The 20,571-nt window shown below is 42.8% G+C and overlaps 3 protein-coding genes across 6 annotated transcripts in view; 1 reads left to right on the plus strand and 2 right to left on the minus strand.

The window, feature by feature from the left end:
- The window catches only part of filip1l (filamin A interacting protein 1-like), a 47,288-nt gene extending 46,141 nt beyond the window's left edge, over positions 1-1,147 (plus strand). For 2 of the 3 annotated variants that reach the window (XM_055059169.1, XM_055059168.1), the window contains exon 6: positions 559-1,147. In XM_055059169.1, coding sequence (XP_054915144.1) covers positions 559-741 — 183 coding nt within the window. In that variant the 3' untranslated portion in view covers positions 742-1,147. The remainder of the gene's footprint in view (positions 1-558) is intronic. The other variant, XM_055059170.1, reaches the window with a different exon arrangement.
- LOC129378718 (epithelial cell-transforming sequence 2 oncogene-like) lies at positions 1,086-9,000 on the minus strand. The gene is given in 24 exon segments (XM_055059171.1): positions 1,086-1,739; positions 1,823-1,995; positions 2,073-2,161; positions 2,247-2,312; positions 2,388-2,544; positions 3,184-3,257; positions 3,339-3,486; positions 3,552-3,661; positions 4,328-4,414; positions 4,496-4,612; positions 4,693-4,796; positions 4,870-5,055; positions 5,126-5,218; positions 5,301-5,429; positions 6,094-6,259; positions 6,347-6,440; positions 6,534-6,611; positions 6,718-6,919; positions 7,160-7,415; positions 7,633-7,795; positions 7,878-7,990; positions 8,764-8,912; positions 8,915-8,952; positions 8,954-9,000. Coding segments are annotated over 24 exon segments (2,973 nt in total). The 3' UTR covers positions 1,086-1,605.
- Positions 9,001-9,556: 556 nt separating this feature from the next.
- ccdc28a (coiled-coil domain containing 28A) lies at positions 9,557-13,212 on the minus strand. Of its 2 annotated transcripts, none has more exons than XM_055059281.1 (6): positions 13,105-13,212; positions 12,602-12,787; positions 12,351-12,529; positions 12,117-12,271; positions 11,394-11,416; positions 9,557-10,536 (listed from the first exon to the last, which is right to left on the minus strand). In XM_055059281.1, the coding sequence occupies exons 2-6, from the start codon at positions 12,751-12,753 to the stop codon at positions 10,482-10,484; spliced, it is 564 nt and encodes a 187-aa protein (XP_054915256.1). In that variant the 5' UTR covers positions 12,754-12,787; positions 13,105-13,212; the 3' UTR covers positions 9,557-10,481. The 2 variants fall into 2 exon arrangements, with proteins under 2 accessions (XP_054915256.1, XP_054915255.1); XM_055059280.1 differs by having other exon boundaries at positions 12,602-12,823; positions 13,105-13,206.
- Between the last annotated feature and the right edge of the window lie 7,359 nt (positions 13,213-20,571).

Raw genomic sequence — 20,571 nt, forward strand, 5'->3', positions numbered from 1 at the left:
ACTTATTCAAAACTTAACCCTTTGTGATCATCGAGGGTGACTAATCTCTCAGTTGGTCACACTGGCTTTAATGTAGGTGTAAAAGATTGTGCTCTGAACATTAAAAATAGATATAAAACATATTGAAAATTAAGTTTTACTGTTCTTCCACATCTCTGTTTGTGTCAGCCCATCACACATTATGCTGCAGTAAACTTAAACACTCACAGTCACTTAAACTCAATGTTTTTGACCAATTTTGAGAAACATTTGCAGTGAAATCAGAAAAAATGTGGGCATCTATTGATTTTGTGTGAATTTTGAAGTTTGTGAAAAACTGGAGGGATAAAAAGCTGTGGTGGTCCAGATTTGGCCCTTGGGCCTTTGTTTTGACACATGATCTAGTGGATTGTGTAGGTTTCACTTAGTGATAGTTTCTGAAATAAATGGGCTTTTCAGTCATTTTCAAACTTTTTGAATGGGTCTTCAACTAGCTTAGAATTTAGCCTGACATTTTAGAGCATGCCACCTTTCTTGTCCAAAAAGCACCGCGCTAAATTTTCTCCGTTTCTCCGTCAGATACCTCTCGAAGCATTCCGACGTCCAGGACCGACCCGGATCCCCAAACCAAAGGGTTTCGGCTCTCAGAAAAGCGGCAACGGCCCGGCAGCGAACCCAGGGCCGCCACTGGCTCCCGGAATGGGGAGAGAGCCAGCCTCACGCACGAAGAACAGCCCGAACCCGCTGACTCGGAAACTGTGACGTCACCGACCCACGTGGCTGTTGTACTGAATTAAGTGTTCAATTTCACCAAATCTTCATCGGCGGTGCTCTAACAGTGACTACATGCAGCTGTCTACTGTCTGTGTTTTGTTCTATTGGCTTGTCTAGAAACACACTAACTACTGAAAATTATCTGCTGAAACCGAATTACTCGTCTGAAGAGAACGGCAACGACATGGAAAAATCAGAATAAAAGGAGTGGTATATGTACTTGTTAAGTGCAAAATTGTATGTATATTTTTATGTGTATTTGTATTTGTCTGTGTTGTGAGATGCAGATGAAGAAGATGGATATGGGACACAGAAAAACAGTGGCAATAATGTACAGAACTGATGAGTTTTAATGCAGCTCCTTCATTAAAATATGACGTGTGTTATTTTTCATTACAATAAAAACCTTTTATACACTGATGCGTCAAATGTTTACTACCTGCACCTCAATATGTGGAAAAATATCGGAATTAAAAGTCAAACACGGATGAATAGATAAATCATCCTTCTGATTTGTAAGTTTAATGTCAGGCTATTTGATAAAAATAATTCATTTGGAAGTATTTGTGGAATAATTTATTGTTGCGGGTATGGAACATCGCTAAGAAAATAATGAAAGCAATCAATATTGCAGCACAAATATGGGATTCTTTTAAGTTAAAATGCTCATTATTGGCATCACTCAATATTTTGGAAAATGTGAAATCAGTTGATGAAAACTTGTGAAGTTGTTTATCGTTGAGAAATAATAGCATGTTAAACAATGAATTACTTAATTTTGCAGAAAGAACTGCAACATTAAGTGTTGCATTAACCCTAACCCTATCATTTAATGATACCTTTGGCTTAAATTCACTGATGTTCTGTTGGGGAGGAGCTTATAGCCAAACGCAGCGCAGACAGGAAGTTGTCCCTCTCCTCTTCCCGTTCTGTCGCACAAACCCAGGAACAGCGCGGCCCGTCCAGGACGAAGGCGTGACGCACATCTGCAGTTGAGGACACACGCTTGCATATCACTGTGGTGCTCAAACTGAAGCAAACTGGCTTCTGTAGCTGCTTTTAGACTCACAGCGGGTGTGTAGGATTTCTCGGACATCCAGACTGCTGAGAGCCACAGAGACCCAGAAAGTGTGCGTGCTCCGGTGTGTCATGGTGAAGGGAACATGCTGCAACCGTCTCCGGGTCAAAACTAAAGCATCGCTAAACAGGAAGAGTCCCACGTCGCATATGTACTCAAAGGCCCTGATTGTGCAACAGACCAGAATGGCTTACTGTACAAACCGAACGCACACAAACAGACAGTCAGCTGGAGTCGTCACCTCAGTGAGTCTGGAATCTGTTCGTCTGGACTCCCGAGCAGCATGGCATCCTGGGTCATTATCAGCTGTCGGTTTCCTTCAGCGAGGCTCTGAGCGTGAACACATAACAAGAAGCAGTAGTTCAAGGTGCGACTTCAATACGTTTTCTAAAAGAACAATAGAGAGTCCTCTGACCGGACAGCCCTGGATTAGTTCCTGTGTCTCCTCCAGCCTCCTGTCTGCCCCAGAGTTTCTCTCCAACTGGAAAACACACAAATCATCTCCATATTTAGCTGGAACCTGCAGGAGTGGCTCTGTGGACCCCAGCTCCGTTACCTCCTTGATGAAGTCTCTGAGCTGGAGCATTGCGTTGAGGGCGGAGCGGAGGTCTGGGTGGTCCGGGTGACCGGGTCGAGTGTGTGAGGTCAGAGCTTGAAGCAGAGTGACATACTCCTGGATTCGCCACACAGGACACAGCAGCAGCTCCTGCAGGCTTCACACACAGATACACTGAAAACAGCAAATCATTTTAATACTTAAGTGACAAAACCTAAACGGATTTCCCTTTTCTGATGATGTCTTTAATGTTAGAGTTCTGTCAACGTTATCTCTGTTTTCCTGAGCAGGTTTAGCTCCAGGTGGTTCTGACCGAACCAGTGGACCACCCTGCAGACTCATCATCGCAGTGGATCAGACTGATAACAGTTGCAGACCCACTAACACCACTGGGGGGCGCTGGTGATTGGAATGTTTCCTCGTTCTCTGCTGCCACCAAGTGTCCCTGTGGGGATGGTGCGTTCAGAGTGACGTCAGCTTTCCTCCACACAGTTTTTCGTTCCATGGGCCACAAAGTTCAAATATGATCCAATGGAACTCAGACTCCTTCCTCTGTAATGCCCCCTGCAGGATGTGTGGCAAACTACAAATAAGTTTTCATCAACGTTGGCTTTTTTTTGATTTGGGGAGTGTCAGACTAATTGAAAAATTATTTTTTATGGGTACGTTAGTGTGGAATGTGCTGATTAACCTGTGTGCACGTTTACAAAATTTGTTGCCATCACACAAAATCATGCTAGTATTATCGATGAAAAAAGAAAACCCTGTCATTTGTCCTAAAAGCAGCATGTCTTACCTCAGCATGTGTGTCGGCAGAGTTCTGTCCGCTCTCTTCAGAAAAGCCCGGAATGCAGGTTTAGCCTCCCTGCACTGAAACACACACGTTTGACACAACTAGGCGAAGAAGAGTGGAGCCTTTTCGTCACTTTTAATAAGACGATACTGTCCTACCTTATCTATGGTGTGGATGGTGGTGATGTAATTATTAAGGTAGTTAGTGTAGACGTTCAATTTGGAGCAGAATTTTACAAACACATCTCCGACACACTGCTCTGCTCCCCAGTGCTGCAGCCTGGCCTGTAAATCAGCCTGAAACACACTAAAACACACACTTCTCTAAAATCTGACTCCAGCAGTGTGACGCTAAACCCAGCAGGCGTTTACCCGTTCTGGTGCAGGATCGACGCAACGGAGCCGAAGACGATCTGGATGTGGATGTAGCCGAGGATCGCTCTGTTGGAATTCAGCGCCGCCATGAGAGGCTCCTGGTACACCTCCACACGGCCATGCAGATAACAGAAGACATATTTACTAGTATGAAGAACAAGTTCATCAGTGCGAAAAAGAAATTCCACAATAATCTAAAAAATTAAACCATATTAAAAAAATAAATCAGAGGAAAAAAAACGAGCAAATCAACATAAACGCAATTTAAACTAAGAAATCAATAATCAACATCTTGATTAAAAAAATTTTGAAAAGTGACAACACAAAATAATAAAATAAATGGATATATATTGAATATTCATATCAAAGCCAAAAGTAGTGTAGAAATAAAAATACAGTAAGTACAGAAAAACTAAACAATGACTGAATAAATAAAAAAAAAATAAACATAAGTGAACAAAATTCTGTAATGAATTTATGAATTAATTAGCAGATATCATAATTCTATAAGTAAATTAAAATATTAGATTCTAAATTTTCAATTCAATCAAACAAGAAAAAAAGAACAAAACTCTAAAATTTTATGAAATATATTTATGAAAAACAAAACAAAACAGAAACACTGGAAGACATGAACATTTTCTGTTACCAAACTTTTTCTCATTTCTAAGTTTCAAGCTTTGGATCAGAAGCAAACAATCTTTGCTTTATTATAACGATCTGACCTGATCAACTTCGACTCGGTTTGTTGTTAAAGAGTCCTGGTGTTCTACCTTCTGCACAGCCCTCATCCTTCCCAGATAAAGGCGCTCGCTGAGGAGCAGCTCTCTTCCAACTGAACATCTCCAATCTAATGTTGTCTAAAGACAGAAATATTAAGACGTGGTTTATATTTGCTGTTCAGTCATATGAAAACAGAACAGTGTAAGAAGGGGAAACACCTGTGGTATCCCTGGTGGTGGACCTGGACATGATGAACCACCTGCTGCTTGGCTCCTCTCTCCGTCCTCTTTGCTCCACTTCATCAGGAAGCTGGACAGGAACTCCACCGGTCGGCTCTGAGGCAGTGAGGACAGGTAAGGATTCATGTTTACACCTTGTCGTTTGTTCTCCCTTCCTGTCTTACAGCAGTTCTCACCTCGTTCTGTCTGCTGAGAGCCGTAAGTCCTTCGGTCAGAGCCTGACTGAGTTCCCCACACACACCAAGGGTATCGAGGGAAATGTTCTCCCACAGGAAGAGTCCTAGAAATGAACCTGACATGAGTTTAAAGCTTAATCGGAGTAAAGCTGTGTCCTGATTGAGTTCAGAACTGACCCAGAGCTCTGCCTCTGGCTTGTAGACTAGCCTGTTGAAGCTGCAGCTCCAGGGACTTCCTCAGCCGGACCAGAACCTCCTCCATCCATCGGGCCTGTCTACACCAGCCCAACAGCACGCTGTGAGTCACGTAGCGTAGAGCTGGAGCTGCTGGGTCCTGGTCGCCACCAGACCACTCGCTTAGGACTGCGAGTGGCACAGTACATCAACGACGACAAGAAACTGCAAGCAGAGCTCGACTTTAGGAGTAACTCACTGTTCTGGAAACTTCCTGTGGCAAAACCCAAAGGAGCGCGAACTTCCAGACCAGTCAGATCGGAGAGACTCCACATCAGAGCGAGTCCCGACACTGTGACAAGTCCAATCACGAGCTTAGACCTTAGAATTACTTGAGAAATTAAAATGTTTGAAAATTCAAACAGAAGTTGTACCAGATGCAGCCAGCGGGCAGAAAATATCAACCCCGCCTCCTTCCTGACCAGGTGCCACCAAGCCACACAGTTTTACCCAGAATTCCCGGTGATCTGGGGATGATAACGTCCTCTCAGACAGAACACTGCCTAAAAGATACGGAAATTAGAAATACCACTCAAAACACAACTCATTCTTTGTTAGTAGCAGCTAGAAAGAAACGCACAGTCCTATGGTTCCTAGGAAAGTAAGTAAATGAGTGACATAATTTTGCAATCTATGCTTACTGACTCCACAGTGATCAGGCTGAAACTGATGGTGGATTGTAACCAATCTAATTAATTTAGCCTCAACCAGGAGGGCTGGCAGTGTACGTTTGAGCATCGTATTCCCCAATCCAACGTCTTTCTGTTTGGCTTTCGAACCGGTCAGAGGAGTGCCAGAAGCAAAGGACGTGGATTAGCAGTTCTTGCAAACAAATGATGGCGTCATCCTGAACGTATTTCTGTCATACAGCCATAGTCTTCAGTAAGTGGATACATCTTAATGGTGATATAATACTCACTACAGTATCACTGAGATGATTGGATGACAAAAAAAGGAACTAGAATGGCTTTTAAATGGGTTGGCTTTAACTGTCTGAATAAAACCTTAATAATTAAGCCCATAACTGAATAAAATCAAGTGAAAAATAAGCACCTGCAATTCCTTTGCTCTGGGTATTCCACCAATGCAAGAGAAAATGTTTGGTTCTTCTTTCAGCCGGAACTCGGACAGACAAATATGACCAACTGATTCTTAATGAAATCTCACCATTAACCAGATGAACCTCCTCTGTCCCTCCTGGAACCAAAAGGCCGAGCCTTTGCACTCGCTGCCCTGAAGTAGCTCTCTCCATCTGGTTGAAGAGAGCCGAGAGAGTCCATCTATGGTCATACAGGACCACGGCCACTCGGGCCTTCACACCACTGAGCACCACCTGAGATCAGGAGATGGAGGGAGCCAAAGGACATCTTCTCAAACCTGCACTCCAATGGAAACCTGAACGTTTTTGGGGTTTCTTTACCTCATAAGCAGGAATTTTGTTGGAGATGAGCAGCAAGATGGCAGCAGAGTCAATGAGGGGGAGAGAAGTTGGCGCCGTCTTCGCCTTGGACAACCTTTTACAGCAAAAGAACGACATAGAAAGCAGAATCAGTTCATAACCTTTCAACATGTGACCCATTTTCATAGTTTAATGCGAAAAGGATTACGTTGGCGTGGATGGCAATCCGAACTCTGTTTCAGTAGAAGCTGGAACTGAGGAGCCTTTGGGTTGAGATGCAAAATGTCTTCAAGAAACAACAGAAGTCTGGTTCACGTCTACTTCACCACTTGGGATTGAAGCTGAAGAGTTCTGAAATTGTAGGATGTTGTATTTCACTGAAACTTCATCACCTGCTAACTTCATCCAGGTGTCGTCTTCTGTGTGGACTGAGACTGGCGGTTGGAGACTCAACCTTCTTCATTGGCGAGGAGAGAGAAGACCAAGACCTAACCAGCAACTCTGAGCTGGACAAGACAGTCTGTGACCTTTCACCTCTGGTTCTGTCAGACTTTGGGTTAGAACCCCATGGTCTCCTGCTAATCAAGGCCAGTCCTGTTAGATATCACAGACCTAAACCGTCAGAACAGCTGATGAGAAGTGAGACGTTTACATGTCAAGGCAAAACTCAGTTTGACAAGTAATTTTATGTTCGACAAGACCGAAAAACAAAATGATACATATGATAAAGTTGTTGCAATCTACTGTATGTACTAAATTTGTCTCAGCCTGCCACCTTTGCACCTGTGTTCACATTACCCCCACTTCCTTCAGTCACTCAGAACCTCTACTCACTCTTTTCCTCCTTAAGGGCCTCTTTGAGGTTCTCCCTAATCCTCTTCTCCCTGCTCCCCTCCCCTTCCTCCTCCTTCACCCCCAGGCGTGGCTGGTGGAGGGTCCCATATATCTCGTCCGCTTCCAGAGGAGATAGCCGGTCCGCAGTGGAGACGCACGAGACATAGTGGTTCCTCCAGGCTCCAAACTCCTTGTCTCTTGGCGCGTAGGGAAGGAACCAACCTCTCTTGATACACCGGCCGGCCCAGAGACAATCCTGATAGGAGACACGAGGGAAGGTACGTTAGCCATTCGCTAAACATGCACAACAACTTGAACACTTTGTTTCATGTGCAACAACATGAATTGATGATGTTACACATGTAGGGATGGACTGATGGATGGGCTGGTATCATAGTCTAGAAATGGTTTAAGACTTTCTGTTTAATTTCAAATGTCTTGTGAAAAACTTCCATCCTGGAATATCCACTCACCTGTTCTGCCAGGACCCTCCAGTGCCAGCTGACCTGGGCGGCACTGCAGAGCTCCCGGGGGGACAGGAAGGACATGATGTAGAGGGACAGACACCGAGGCAGCACAGCCGTGAAGTCCAGCCGGGTTACAGGAACCAAGTCATTGAGCAGGTTTCTGCAGTGCCTGGGTTCAGCAACAGGACCAGACTGCAGGCTCAGGGTAGGACTTTACAATAACACGAATGAAGTGTTGGAAAGAACCTTACATAAGCTGCGCCTTGGTGCAGCGACTCAGCAGGGCCTGCAGGAGGCGCTTCCTCTGGGGGTCCGTCCACAGATCAAACCAGTGCAGCAGCAGCTTCACACGCTCCTCAAACAGCTCAGATCAAACAGGAAGCAGACGGAAAATGAAGATATCTAGTCACAGCCAAACACTCTAAGGAGGGGCATCTGGACTTTGACTACACCATTTGTTGAATTATTTGGAGGAATGACACTCTAAACCCAGCATCCATGGTTTGTGAGGTGAAATGTGAGATGTTTTAATTTCATAATAATGTTTATAGAACCAGGTATTTTAAGCAAGAGTTTTTAATTACACTTTGATGTATGGTATGAGGTATATTGCCAAAAAAAAACAACATACAACAATTTATTCTTTCCTGAAATAAAAATCATAGACAAAGATGTAAGGTTGAGAAAAATTCTTGTTTTCACAAAATGTACAAAAATTCACTTCAGATTTTGTTTGTTTGTTATGATTACACATCTATATTCAGCCTAATTTGAGATAGATGGTGGACCATATTTTTCATTTTTACACCAGGCAAGAATCCAACATTTGTTGACGTGATCAACCAATTTCCAATTTCTATGCAAAAGAATGGATATAAATATAGTCATTTAGTCAGATTCAAATTCAAACGTGTCCCTTCCAGTTTGATATCTAAATCCAGGCTTAGTTTAAAATGCTAAAGGAAGCCAAATTGATTTCATTAAGTCATTGCAGCCAATGGCTTTGTCCAAGAAACAGACAAGGACTTGACTTTACTGTGCACACACAGACCCTGACCAAGCTCTGCACTGGTGGCAACCAACTACCTTTTGTTGAATCCTGTTTGGCAGACACATGAGATGAAGTGAAAGAACTACCTGCAGGTTGCTCTGCTTGTTGCCCAGGGGCGTCCAGCTGCTGAAGCGGGTCTCTCTCGTCAGTTTGGGGCCCGCCTGCGGCTCCTGGTCCGGCCCGCTGTGCTGCCACAGCTTCACCGAGTGAGGAGCGCCTGCGAAGTCCATCACTTGAAGCTGTTTCCTGCAGGCCTACTGAAGCCAAGTGGATCTGTGTGCAGGGAGAAACCATGGAGACGAGTCAACAAAGGATGAGGGCATTCCTTTACACAGCCCATCCCATCCTGAGCCTTAATAACTGTGTCTCTTTTAAAACTAAAGCAGTTCAAACTTTAAATGGAACTTAAAACTTATTACTATAAAAGCTCACTTTTATTTCAAGTAGTTGGTTTCCTGCACTATTTTTCAACATATTTCAAAATCTTTCAATAAGACTCTGAGGTCAAACTCATTGTTCTGTTGTCACACCCAAAGATGTACATAAATGAACTTGTTACTCGTTAATTTGTTACATAACTCACTTCCACACTTCTATTAATACTTACAAACAAAATTTGTGTGATTAATGAGGTTAACTTATTCCTGTGTAAGAAGTACTGACATTGAAATGCTTACAACTGCATTTTGCAGATGCTGGTGCGTTTTACTGTCAGTAAATACAAAATTCTTGTCCTTAAAAGTCATTGTAATAGTACAAACATTGTACCCCAGAAAAAGTATTTAATCAAAAGCACCAAATTATGACATTCAACAATATAATGTATGTTATTTTCTGACATACAGGGCATAAAATACACACACACACACACACAAAAATAAAAATTCACCCTTTTGTTTTTTTAAAGATCTTTATTACAACTGACTTTGAGAAAAAAATACTTTCTTACATGACATGACATTTATTAAATCAATAAAAATAAAATCAAGCAAAAGGCTAAGTGTGAAAACACCCCCATCTAGTGGTTAAAATTAAACATGAAAAAAATCTGATCCAGTCAGGTAAACCAGTGTTTGCCAACCCTGGTCCTCAAGGCATGTGTTTGGCATTTCCTTGCTTCAGTCCAGCTGATTTCAATTGATGACTGATTAACAGGCATTTGATGAACTGCAATCAGTTGACTCAGGCACATTAAAGCAGAGAAACCTCTAAAACATGCAGGACAGTGTACCTTGAGGATCAGGGTTGGGCTGATGTAAACACGGCAAACTAATAAGGCAAAAAGAAACAAAATAAGGCATGGCTGTGATGTTATCATTTGGATTTGTGATTATTCTTCCAGCATCAAACTGACCCGTCAGAAACATTTTGCATGTTCCATTCAAACTCTGAATTCACTGAATTTTAGTTGAGCTAGTTTTATATACCATCTTTGTTGTTAAATCTGAAGATGAAATGATAACAGTCTTATCTTTTCAATGAAAAATAAGAATCTGGTGGGTTATAAACCTATGCTGCTTTCACAAATGACAGGATGCACCAAATATGTAAAATATAATCAATCTGGAGATCTTTGATCTCCGTGCAACTTTCTTACAAGTATTATACAATAAATAGAAAACATAAGTACCTTATCTTTAATATAAGAGACATAGCACTGTTAAACCCATCGTTTTGAGCAACTGACTGGTGCAGTGAAGCTAATCTGAAAATACATTCGACCTCAGGCGAACTTCCTCCAACTCCGCCTTGTTGGATTGCCTACACGTGGTTTCAGGAGAGGTAATGTGGGAAAGAACCAAAGTCACACGGCGGCCATCCTCGGGATTTCTTGAGTGTCCGTTAGGTTCAGCTTCTGGCTGGAGGGGCGGAGTCAAGAAGAGGAACAGGTTCTCAAACTCTTCCTGTCTTCCTCTCACGCTGCTCAGACCAGACATCAACACAAGCTAATGGATTCAGATGAAACTTAAGCCACAAGTACCCACTAGAAATACAGTAAGTAGAATGTTTAGACATTTGCCTATGCAGCGGACCGCCACCTATTCATGTTTCAGTATTCATGATCGTCTGCAACTTTTAAAGTGTTGCACAAAGAAAATCCGAGTGAGGCGAGAGAATCAACCAGGTTACGCAAAACAGAATTTGATCAGATGTTGACATTACAAATGGCTGCAATGAACAATTAGTAGAGGTTTCTACACATAGTGGGACAATGGAGGGAGTTTTTCAGCAATGTGTCGCTCTTGGGCAACTTGTCATTGTCATCAACTCGGCAGCTGTAAGCATTTTTACAGGGCTTCTGAACTATTCTTGCATTTTACTAATTCACCAATGACTGGAGGTCTTTATTGCTGTCTTGGGTTTACAAAAGCTAAGCTTCCTTTGCCATATCAGTTTCATTATGCCTTCATGATGAGTATTCAGGTATCTTTTGTTGTGGAGACAATTGTTTTGAAATATCGAGATAACTAAATGCCTTTTGTTAAGATTAAAGTTTAACTTCCTTTTTAACTTGGGGTGGTAAAACCTCAAATGTAGTTTTGTTGAAATAAACATTTGCATTTCAACAAAAGGAAGAAGGACCAACAGTTTCTAACCATTGCAAATTCATTCAAGAATTTACTTTGTGTCCACAAAACGGATGTTAAATCAAAATCCTTTAAAAGGCAAGAAGGAAAAACAACTTTTCGGAGAGTTTTTCATGTGAAAAGGATACATGGAAGAACTGAGCTCCTCGAGCTGTGGAGACAAAACATTTATTTAACATAATAGATATTGCGAAACTAATATATTTGCACTTGCTGATGAATAAGTAGCTAAATTTGAAGGGCATAGTATCCATTACCATCCAGAGTAATTTGAGAGTTTCATCAGCAATAATTCAGGAGTTGAACACCTCTATGCACCACTGCTTTAAGGTTTGGGATCAAGTTCAAATATTATTTTACACTGAAAGAAAGCAATAAATTATGAGAAAATATGTGGGAGCGCAAGCTTGGTGGCCCATCAGGCTTAAAATGCATTGTGGGAAACTCTGGACGCATAACCATGGCAACAGGGTGGTTTACAACAGGGATCAGCTGATCAACTAACCATCCTCTTCATGAAAAACGGGTGTCTTCAGTCAAGAGGGGTCTTCAAATTCGCTGTAAGATTTTTCCTGCTCACACCTCACCGTCTGCAATAGCTAATTAAGTGAATTACATTTAATTTCTCTTTCGGATTAATAAATTAGATGTGAATTTGAATGGAATGTATGTCTTCCTCTGAAACTGTGCAGGATTGTAAGAAATTGCAAAAATTCTTGCAGTTGCCTTGGTACACCACAGTGATCCCAAACATTTAAGTAGAAGCTCTTGAGAGATATGAGTAAAATTAGATTCATTGAATTTGAGCTGTTTAAAAATTAGGCGCTTCATTAAAAAGCAAGCAGCCTCACGTTAAAAAGCAGCTTGTCCATGTTGGTGTCGGAGGCCGTTTTCCACTGATCCTCAGGCATTTTCTCGACTTCGGCATAAAGGTCAAAGTGCAAGTGTGCCAGCTTCTCCTGCATCTCTCTGATCTGTTCCATCTGATCGATGGAGCACTCGTTGCCTGAGACAAGACGGGATCGTAGCGGAATATTAGAATATATTTGTATCAAACCTGCAGGGTTCTTCCGCTGTGAGCTTACCAAAGGCCTGTAGCTTTCCTGAGTGGAAGTCGTTGAGCAGACTGAGCAGACCTTTCTCCATCTCCTGGACATCGGAGACGTCTGTCAGGAAAGAGTGCTGGATGACGGGTGCTGCCTGGCCCTGGGTCTTATTCCCTCCCACAGCTTGTGGATATCTTGCCTTATTATCTCTCACTCCCCTGCATTGATAATAATAAAACATACATTTTATTGATTTTTTTTTTCTTATTTCTGAGAATATGGAAGACTACCTCCTGCTCTTATTTCTTTGGCTGGAGATGCTCCCCATGCCGGCATTCCTTCCCCGGGAGGAGGAGCTGTTCCTCCGGGATAAGCCTCCAGTCTGAGCCGCAGGGTTGGTGGAGCTCCGGCTGCCCTTGCGCTTTAGCTTCCGATCCTCCATAGCTTCATAATACGTTCTCTCTCACCAGCTGCAGCTAACACCGACAGCGGGCAGCAACCGGTTAGCTGAGCTAAACCAGCAGATAACAAGTTAGCTTAGCATGTAGCTGTCCCGTTAGCCCCGAGGAGAGCTAACGGAACTATTTGGCGTTGAGATAAAAACCGGCAGCAACCGGTCAGCTGAGCTTAACCAGCAGATAACAGGTTGGCTTAGCATGTAGCTGCTCCGTTAGCTCCGAAGTGAGATAACGGAACTATTCAGCGAACTCACGCCGAATAACATTACAAAACAGCGAATATAAAACACGGAGAATTAAAAGATTAGCCGAATATTTGAATATTTCACGCTTACCTCTCTAGCTACGTAGCTCACGGCTGCAACTTGCAGAAAAACTTCCTGTTCGGACGCCGCGAGCCCGACCAGGCTGCGTTCCAATTCGCTCAGGACGATTATCTGCGTCAACCCGCAACCTGTTTGCGTTCACGCCACCTGCGCTGAAAACGAGGGCGTTTAAATGTTCATGCGACCGACGCTGAAAGTGTATTTATGGCACTTGTAATACTTGTGCACTTGTAAAGGACTTTCGTCTCCTACGATGAAAAAGAGTCCAGCAGGACGAAGCTGAACGCTGCCCAATAATCAAGTCCATTACGAAACTGTTTATGTATCCCCAGGTAAAATTTTGGCTTTTTTTTTTTTTGTTTACTATAGGTCAACTTGCTAGCGATCACCTTCATGCTATGGTTAGCATGACAGCCATTACCTTAACTTGTTAGAAAAGTTAATGTTATAAACTGCAGCAAATGAAAACGTTAAAACATGCACAACAAAACTTGAGGAATTACAGGAAGCCATTTTTTTATACATGGCAGCATGTGTTGCAATTCTACTAATAGGCTGCAGTGGCGTTCAGACACTGCTAGAGGGCGCCACACGAACACAAAATAGAGATTCCTAATTCCTCCTTTATGTACTTTAATAACTCAGAAATCACTACAGTTGAAAAACGTACTTGAGTAATCAAATTAAAAGTGCACGAAAAAAATACCAGGTAGCAAATAACACAAAAAATATAATTTATTTCAATCAACAGAATTGAAATTGTTTTTGGGTTTGTTGTGGAAAATGGACCAATAAATTATCGTAGATACAAAAAAAAAACAATTAGTATAAGAGGCCCACAGCTTCTACTTTTTTTTAGGTTGATATTTTTGTCTTTTTTGGGCTGTAGGGTTTGCTTTGGGTGAACGCAGGTAATAACTGTGATTTCAAAATTACAATTTATCAAAAGAGGTGGGGAAGTTTGCGTCTGCATCAATCAACTGTGCTTACAGGTCAGATTTGGTCCAGTCCAGAACTGAGTAAATTCTGGATTTACGTGTGTGAAACTCGAGGCCCGGGGGCCGAATACGGCCCATTCTAACCATGAAGGCGGCCCTCTAAACTCCACATGACATCAACAAGTTCTTTCAGTTTTTCACATATCTGCAAAATCCACACAAAATAAACAAATCTCCACATTTTCTTCTGATTTCACCGCATATTTTCTCGAAATTGGTCAAAAACATTGAGTTTAAGTGACTGCAGCCTTACTTGATTCTATATAAAGTTGCCAGTAATAAAAAGTCACACTTAACATCATACATATCAAACATATTAATGTACAAATATAGAATTTATTTATTTAACACATTTTGCACAAACATGACTTTAAAGGTCTGGGGGGGAAAAAGGTAATTACTTTTATATTTCCACCAGCTGAATAGGATGGAGGCAGAGGATCTGAATTTGACAAATTTTTGTGGGATGCAGAGAGCCTTAAATGTGAAAATTCATCCAAATATCGTGTCCCGAATATATTTTTGTGGCTTATTTACTAAAAAGCTCCTAGATTTCCTGCTGAACAGTGGGATATCGGTGGTTTATCTCCCGCTGAGTGAGGTGAACCGGGATAAAATGTTACAGATGAAAACATTTAGACCGTCGCCTCCATACAGCCATTAACTCGCCGAAAACAAACACACTCGCACACACACCTTTTCTCTCGTCAGTAATTGCAGTGTATGCGCTGTTTGGAGAGCCTGTCGCTGCTCCCCGCTACTTCCAGTCAGTTCATTCTTTCCTCGTGTGCACGGCTGCTTTAATGATGCGTTCGGAGCGGGGACGACATGTTTAATTACACGCCTCGCCTTTCTGCGACGCGCACGCGGAATCGTGCCGGCACTTTCCCCAACAGCCGCCGAGTGAAAACCAGGCTCTTTGATGCGCAGCCTGCTTGTTCCCACACAGGAAATCTGTGGGTTTGCGCCGCAATCGGTGCAAGCAAATGTCAACTCGGTCAGGAGTGAACGCAGGGGGAGCAGGCCTGATGTGGCCTTAACCTGCACGCAGAGGGAATTTGGAGGATTTGCATCGAAATTCAACGTCCTTCCATTAAAACATGAAAGCATATATAATCATGTGAATAAATAGGGAGGTATTGGATAAGAATAGGACTAAATTTGATTGAAATTGGACATTTTGAAAGTGGAACTAAAGCATTAAAAATCATTTGGCATATCTGGCCAGGTGTTTTAACGCTGATGTGTCATCAGTACTCTGGTGTCAAGATATTCCACAAAATGCGTTTCCGTTTTCTGTTTTTCATCTGCAAAATAAATAAAAAAATCTCAATGCGGATAAGTAAAAACTCGGCATAACTCAAAGCTTTAGGAACAACACTCTTCAGATTATGTCAAACAAAATGGCTCATTTGTTCTAAGTTGCTTTTTTTTAATTATTCTTTTACTTCATGTTCATAAAAATGTTTTGAAGGATGCGATGAACAGAATTAATCCGGATTTTTAGGATTGATTTGAAGAATTTGGTTTCATACTTTTCATTCCGGGGAGTAAATATGATGTGATGTACAGAGGCTGCATTCTTCAAAATGGGAATCAGAGGCAAACAGCAATTTCCCTTTTTGACTTGGTTAATATTCTGCATCTGGAGAAGCAAAAACAAAACGTTGAGGGCTCAAAAATAAAGTGCCCCCCTACCCCCGCCTCCTCCCAGTGGCCGCTTCCTGTCCTCCCCTCGCCACTCTATAGAGGGTCCAATTGACATTTGGCCGTCCTCTGCCTCCAGGGGGTCCAGGAGATGCAGACGTTTTTGGCAGGCAGGCATAGTGAAGCCTAGGGGTCCTGACAGGGGACTCCTGGACTAAGAAGAGAAAAAAAAAAGACAAACAAAAAACAAAAACTGAATAAATAAAGCAGTTGCTAACTCCACCCGCAGTTCGAAACACTCATATTGTCTTCGGGGAAATCCGTTAGTAAACACAGAGACACAAAGCTAACAAAAGCTCAGGGACGTTTTTTTGCACCGTAGAGTTAATTTCACTGAGGCTCTGTAAGAGTCATATGAATGACATAAGGAATAACTGATATGACAGGAGCACGAGGCTTTGACATTTTGCTGGTGGGCGTGTCAATGTGGGCGTGGCTGTCACTAAGTATGAATGGGAGGGTCACTGGCCTGCTGGCTTGCGGTGTGTGAGGAAGCGGGCAGCTCAAGTCCTTGTAAAGTTTGGAGCATGACGGTCATCGAAATGGAACAAATCGATAATTGTGACAGAATGAAGACGTGGCCTGGAGAAGAGCGACATGAGGTTCCAAGAGTGAACCCAGTGCGTCTCTCTCCATTACTTTATAGTAATAAAACGTGTTTATTATTATTCACTCTTTGGTGCAAAAAACAGATCAGTATTATTGCAAAAGCAAATGTTTCCCTGAAAGATCGGTGTCTATTTACAGTAGGTTCATCCAGATGGATGGTGCAGTGTGCCGCCGTCCCCTTTGACCTCTCTCCACTCTAATCGGAGTGATAATACGCCGGTCATGGAGGCAGTGGCGTTTGGTGGGGTGGGTGGCGGGACGGAGATGTGGGGGCTAATTGCGGGGTGTCGTCGCACGTTCGAGTGGCGCTGCCCACCGTTTTCGCCTCAACCGTAATTACCTGGCAGCGGCCGCAGATGTTTCGCGCCATTGTCGAGCATCCGCGGCTGGACGGACGGACGGAGAGATGCTGGGGGGAAGAGGGGAGGGCAGAGAGTGAAAGAGTGAAAGACAGGCGGCTCTGCCAAGCAGCTGCAAACTTCTGCACACATGCAAAGAAACGGCAAACAGACCCCCCCGTCCCACACACACACACACACCCGCACGAACGCACACACACTCACGCACACACACACACAGACACACACACACACCATTTATTCATCACCATTCTTTTATTCATCTCTTTCAATCCATTATCAAAGCAAGCCTTTTATATCTGCACCTTGAGTGTTGATAGCTGATAATAATTTGCGTGTGTGTGTGTGTGTGTGTGCAGGGTGCAGCCTCCCCACTGAGGCAGAACAAAGTAGCGTAATAACTCAGACACTGAGCTGACCCTCTCTGCTGCTCTCAAGTACACTTAATGGAGGAGTGTGTGTGTGTGTGTGTGTGTGTGCGTGTGTGCGTGTGCGCGCGCGTCTTGTACATATCTCAGTCGGCTGCGTTTGAATACGACTGCACGCACGCACCCAACTGTATGTTTGTGTGTGTTCAAATTACTGATCCCTCCAGGGGTGAATTGTTATGGATGCTGTTCTGTTCAAATTACAGTTATTTGTTTCCTTTAAAACAAGCTAATTGCTGCATAGCCGCTCACTCGCTTGCGCGTGCGCGCGGACCTGTTCCCTTCCTTGTTCATTGTTTGTTTGTGTCGCATTGCAGACCCCTCCAATTTCTTTAGCATGGACACGTTTTCACTCTGGCGACAAACTCATCCTGCTGCAGCTGCTGGGCTGCAATTTGACTTTTTGGCCAACTGTTTTTGTTTTTTTTCCCCCCAACACTAAGCGCCTTCTCAAGTGCTTAAAATTGATCCATTTTCTGCCTTTACTTAAACAACCAGAATGGAACAAGTGCCTCTGAACAACTATTCGACCTTCTCGTTTATTGAGTAAGCAAAAGATGAGACGGTTATTACTCGACCACCGTAAGACGTGTCTTTTGGCCTGCAAGTTATCCACAGAACTAGGAGTGCTGTCATTAATTTGGCAGGTTTAACTCCTATTGGGACGATAGGTTCCACAGAAAAATGAGCAAGTAGGTAAATCCATGAGTTCGCATCGCGAACCATGACCATAACAGGACATGTCTCCAAAAAGTTGCCCTTAAAAATGGAAATATTGACCAACATATTTGACTTGCATTTGCTTGACGATTATAATCAATTGATTATCATTGATGACTGTTTTTATGATACAAAGCACTTTGAAAGGCCTTGTTGCTATACAAATGATTATCATATTGGTAAAAGGATTCGTCGCTGGCCACAGAAACTCATCTCGATACCTGCTCTAGTTATGACGAGCTTTGGGCCTTGCCCTTTTGTAGTCTGATATCAGAAAAAGCAAAGGCATTTTTCTAAATTTTGGCTTTCATCCACACAAAAACTCTGTTTTATGTCACTAAAAACAACATTTTTTTTTTAAAACTGACCAAAATTAATATTTCAGAAACTCCATGTTCGTGTTGTGTCCGTGAAAACAAAGTTTCAGAATGATGATGGTCAAATAATGCGCCAATGTAGGAACATGCTTGCTTTGATATGATTCCCAATCGTGTTTTATTAACTTTATATTCTACCACGTTATTCAAGAGTAGTTGGAACTACACATCTGTCCACACAAATGAAAGCGTTTGATTCCTAACAGGAAGTTGTGGTTGTTTTTGATGGATTCTGATTGGCTGGTCAAAGGTTTTAGTTCAGCACTGCTCCGCCCCCTATGGGTTTGGGGTGCGTACGACTTTCTGAATACAATCACGTGTATATGATAATATTTTTGCATTGTAGCGGAGTTAGCTACAACTAAGATAAAGTTACTAAGCACAAGTTGTTGACATATAGTAAATGTCTTGGAATATTAATGTAATTTATTCTACTTTATCAATAATACACTGAATCTCAAGATAATGGACGGATTGTTACCTAAAAATATGTAAACTAGACTCATTCAGGTAGATGTAGTGTGTGTGGAACTTTATAGAAGACTTACTTTTGAGTGGGTTAAGTGTGTGTGTGAGTGTGTGTGTGTGTGTGTGGGTGTGTGTGTGTGTGTTTGCTTCAGTGGGTGATAAGTGGGACATCTCAGGCTGTCAGGCATCGTACTCTGCCAGGCAGGTGAGCCAGTGCCTCTTTCTCACATACTCTCACTCAAACACAAATGCACGCTCTTCTGCCAGCTCCTTCACGTCTGCCTGTGCCAGGTACGTCCCATCTTTGTGTGCGAATAAAAAGCTCCGCAGATCTGACGAGGAAGAGGACGCGCACACACACGCCGGCACGCAGAGGCACACACATTCTCACGGGGGATGAGAAGAGAAAGGCTGAGCAGAGAAGAGGGGGAAGAAGAGGTGGCCTCTCATCCCTCAGTCCAATACTTCTCCTCCTTTCGTTTGGTTCCATTCATTCGTCAGTTCTTTCCGTTTTGTGGCGTTCCATGCGCCGCCGCTGTCCGTCCCTGCCCGCCACTCTTCTCCTGTCCTCTCTTTCTTTGCGCTCCATCCTTTTTCTCCCTCACGCACCGGCTCCCTTTCTTTCCGATCCATCCCCTCCTTTCTTTCTTCTCGCCTCGTTCCAGTTTTCAAGAGCTGTTTGCTCTGGTCACTGCTCAGGGAGTCCGCAAAGCTGAAGTAGGCTCAGAGTAACACACACACACACACACACATACGCTCAAACAGACAGAAATGAGCCTCTTTCTTTTACTCCAATTTCAATTGTGTCTTGTTTGCTACCTGCAAATGTCTCTACCTCCTCCAGATCCCAGAGCTTATCTGTGCACGCAGCCTAGAAAGCACTATGAGAACTGGTCGGACATCATACACATTCAAACACCAAGCATGCAGAGATAAGCCTCCCTGTTCCTATCTCAGTCGGTAACTGAACGCAGCGTGCCAAGGAAAGTTCAGCACACAGAAGTTCAAACTAACCGAAGAGGAAGCGATTTGCGGTTCCTGCATCTGCAAAACTCGGTTAGAGACGTCGTTCAGGAATAACGGCCACAAAAGAAATATCGCCATAAAAACCCCAGGACTTCAAAGAGTTAGTTGAGAGTTTTGTTATTAATCATATGTCTACTATTTATAATAGAAACTGCTGTATCATTAAAGGGTTTTAGTAGTTAAATAAGTCTGAAGCTAGCTGTTAGCAGATATCTGAAGTCTGCTTTGACGATTTAAAACAATGTTCAGTTTACAATTTCATCTTGAAGCTGTTGTGTCCAGACAAACAATGTTCATGTTTATAAAAGCTCTCATTAATGTTCCATACACACTGAACAATCAGAAGTACTGATTAAAGCGGCAGTATTATGTAAAATTGACTTTTTTGAGCTGCACATAATGTTCCAATGTTGTTCCGTCAGATTGTTGCTCTGATTCTTCGAGAAATCCTTTCATCTCCCATGGCAACCATTCAGCTGTTCAAAACCCCTGGGTGGACCTAGCCCCGCCTTCGGATGCAGCTCCTCCTTGCAGTTTGCGGTGTATATCTGCTGGGCTCACTATAAAAGCTACTTATCAGTGGTAAAAAGGTTGTCAAAGGGTTAATAGAGGGGCCATGTTGAGATGACTTTCTGAAGGCAAAGATTCAGAAAGAGCAGGAGTTTTTAAAGAGACAGGCCTCAATTTAATGCAATTGACTTTGTAATTGCATTAAATTACAAACTCAAATTTCTTTCAAGTCATATTTGGCATGAACAGCATTTTTGTAACAACTGAAGGTAAC

This window comes from Poeciliopsis prolifica, unplaced genomic scaffold (assembly GCF_027474105.1).
Source record: "Poeciliopsis prolifica strain line A6 unplaced genomic scaffold, Auburn_PproV2 SCAFFOLD053, whole genome shotgun sequence".
NCBI classification, from domain to species: domain Eukaryota; kingdom Metazoa; phylum Chordata; class Actinopteri; order Cyprinodontiformes; family Poeciliidae; genus Poeciliopsis; species Poeciliopsis prolifica.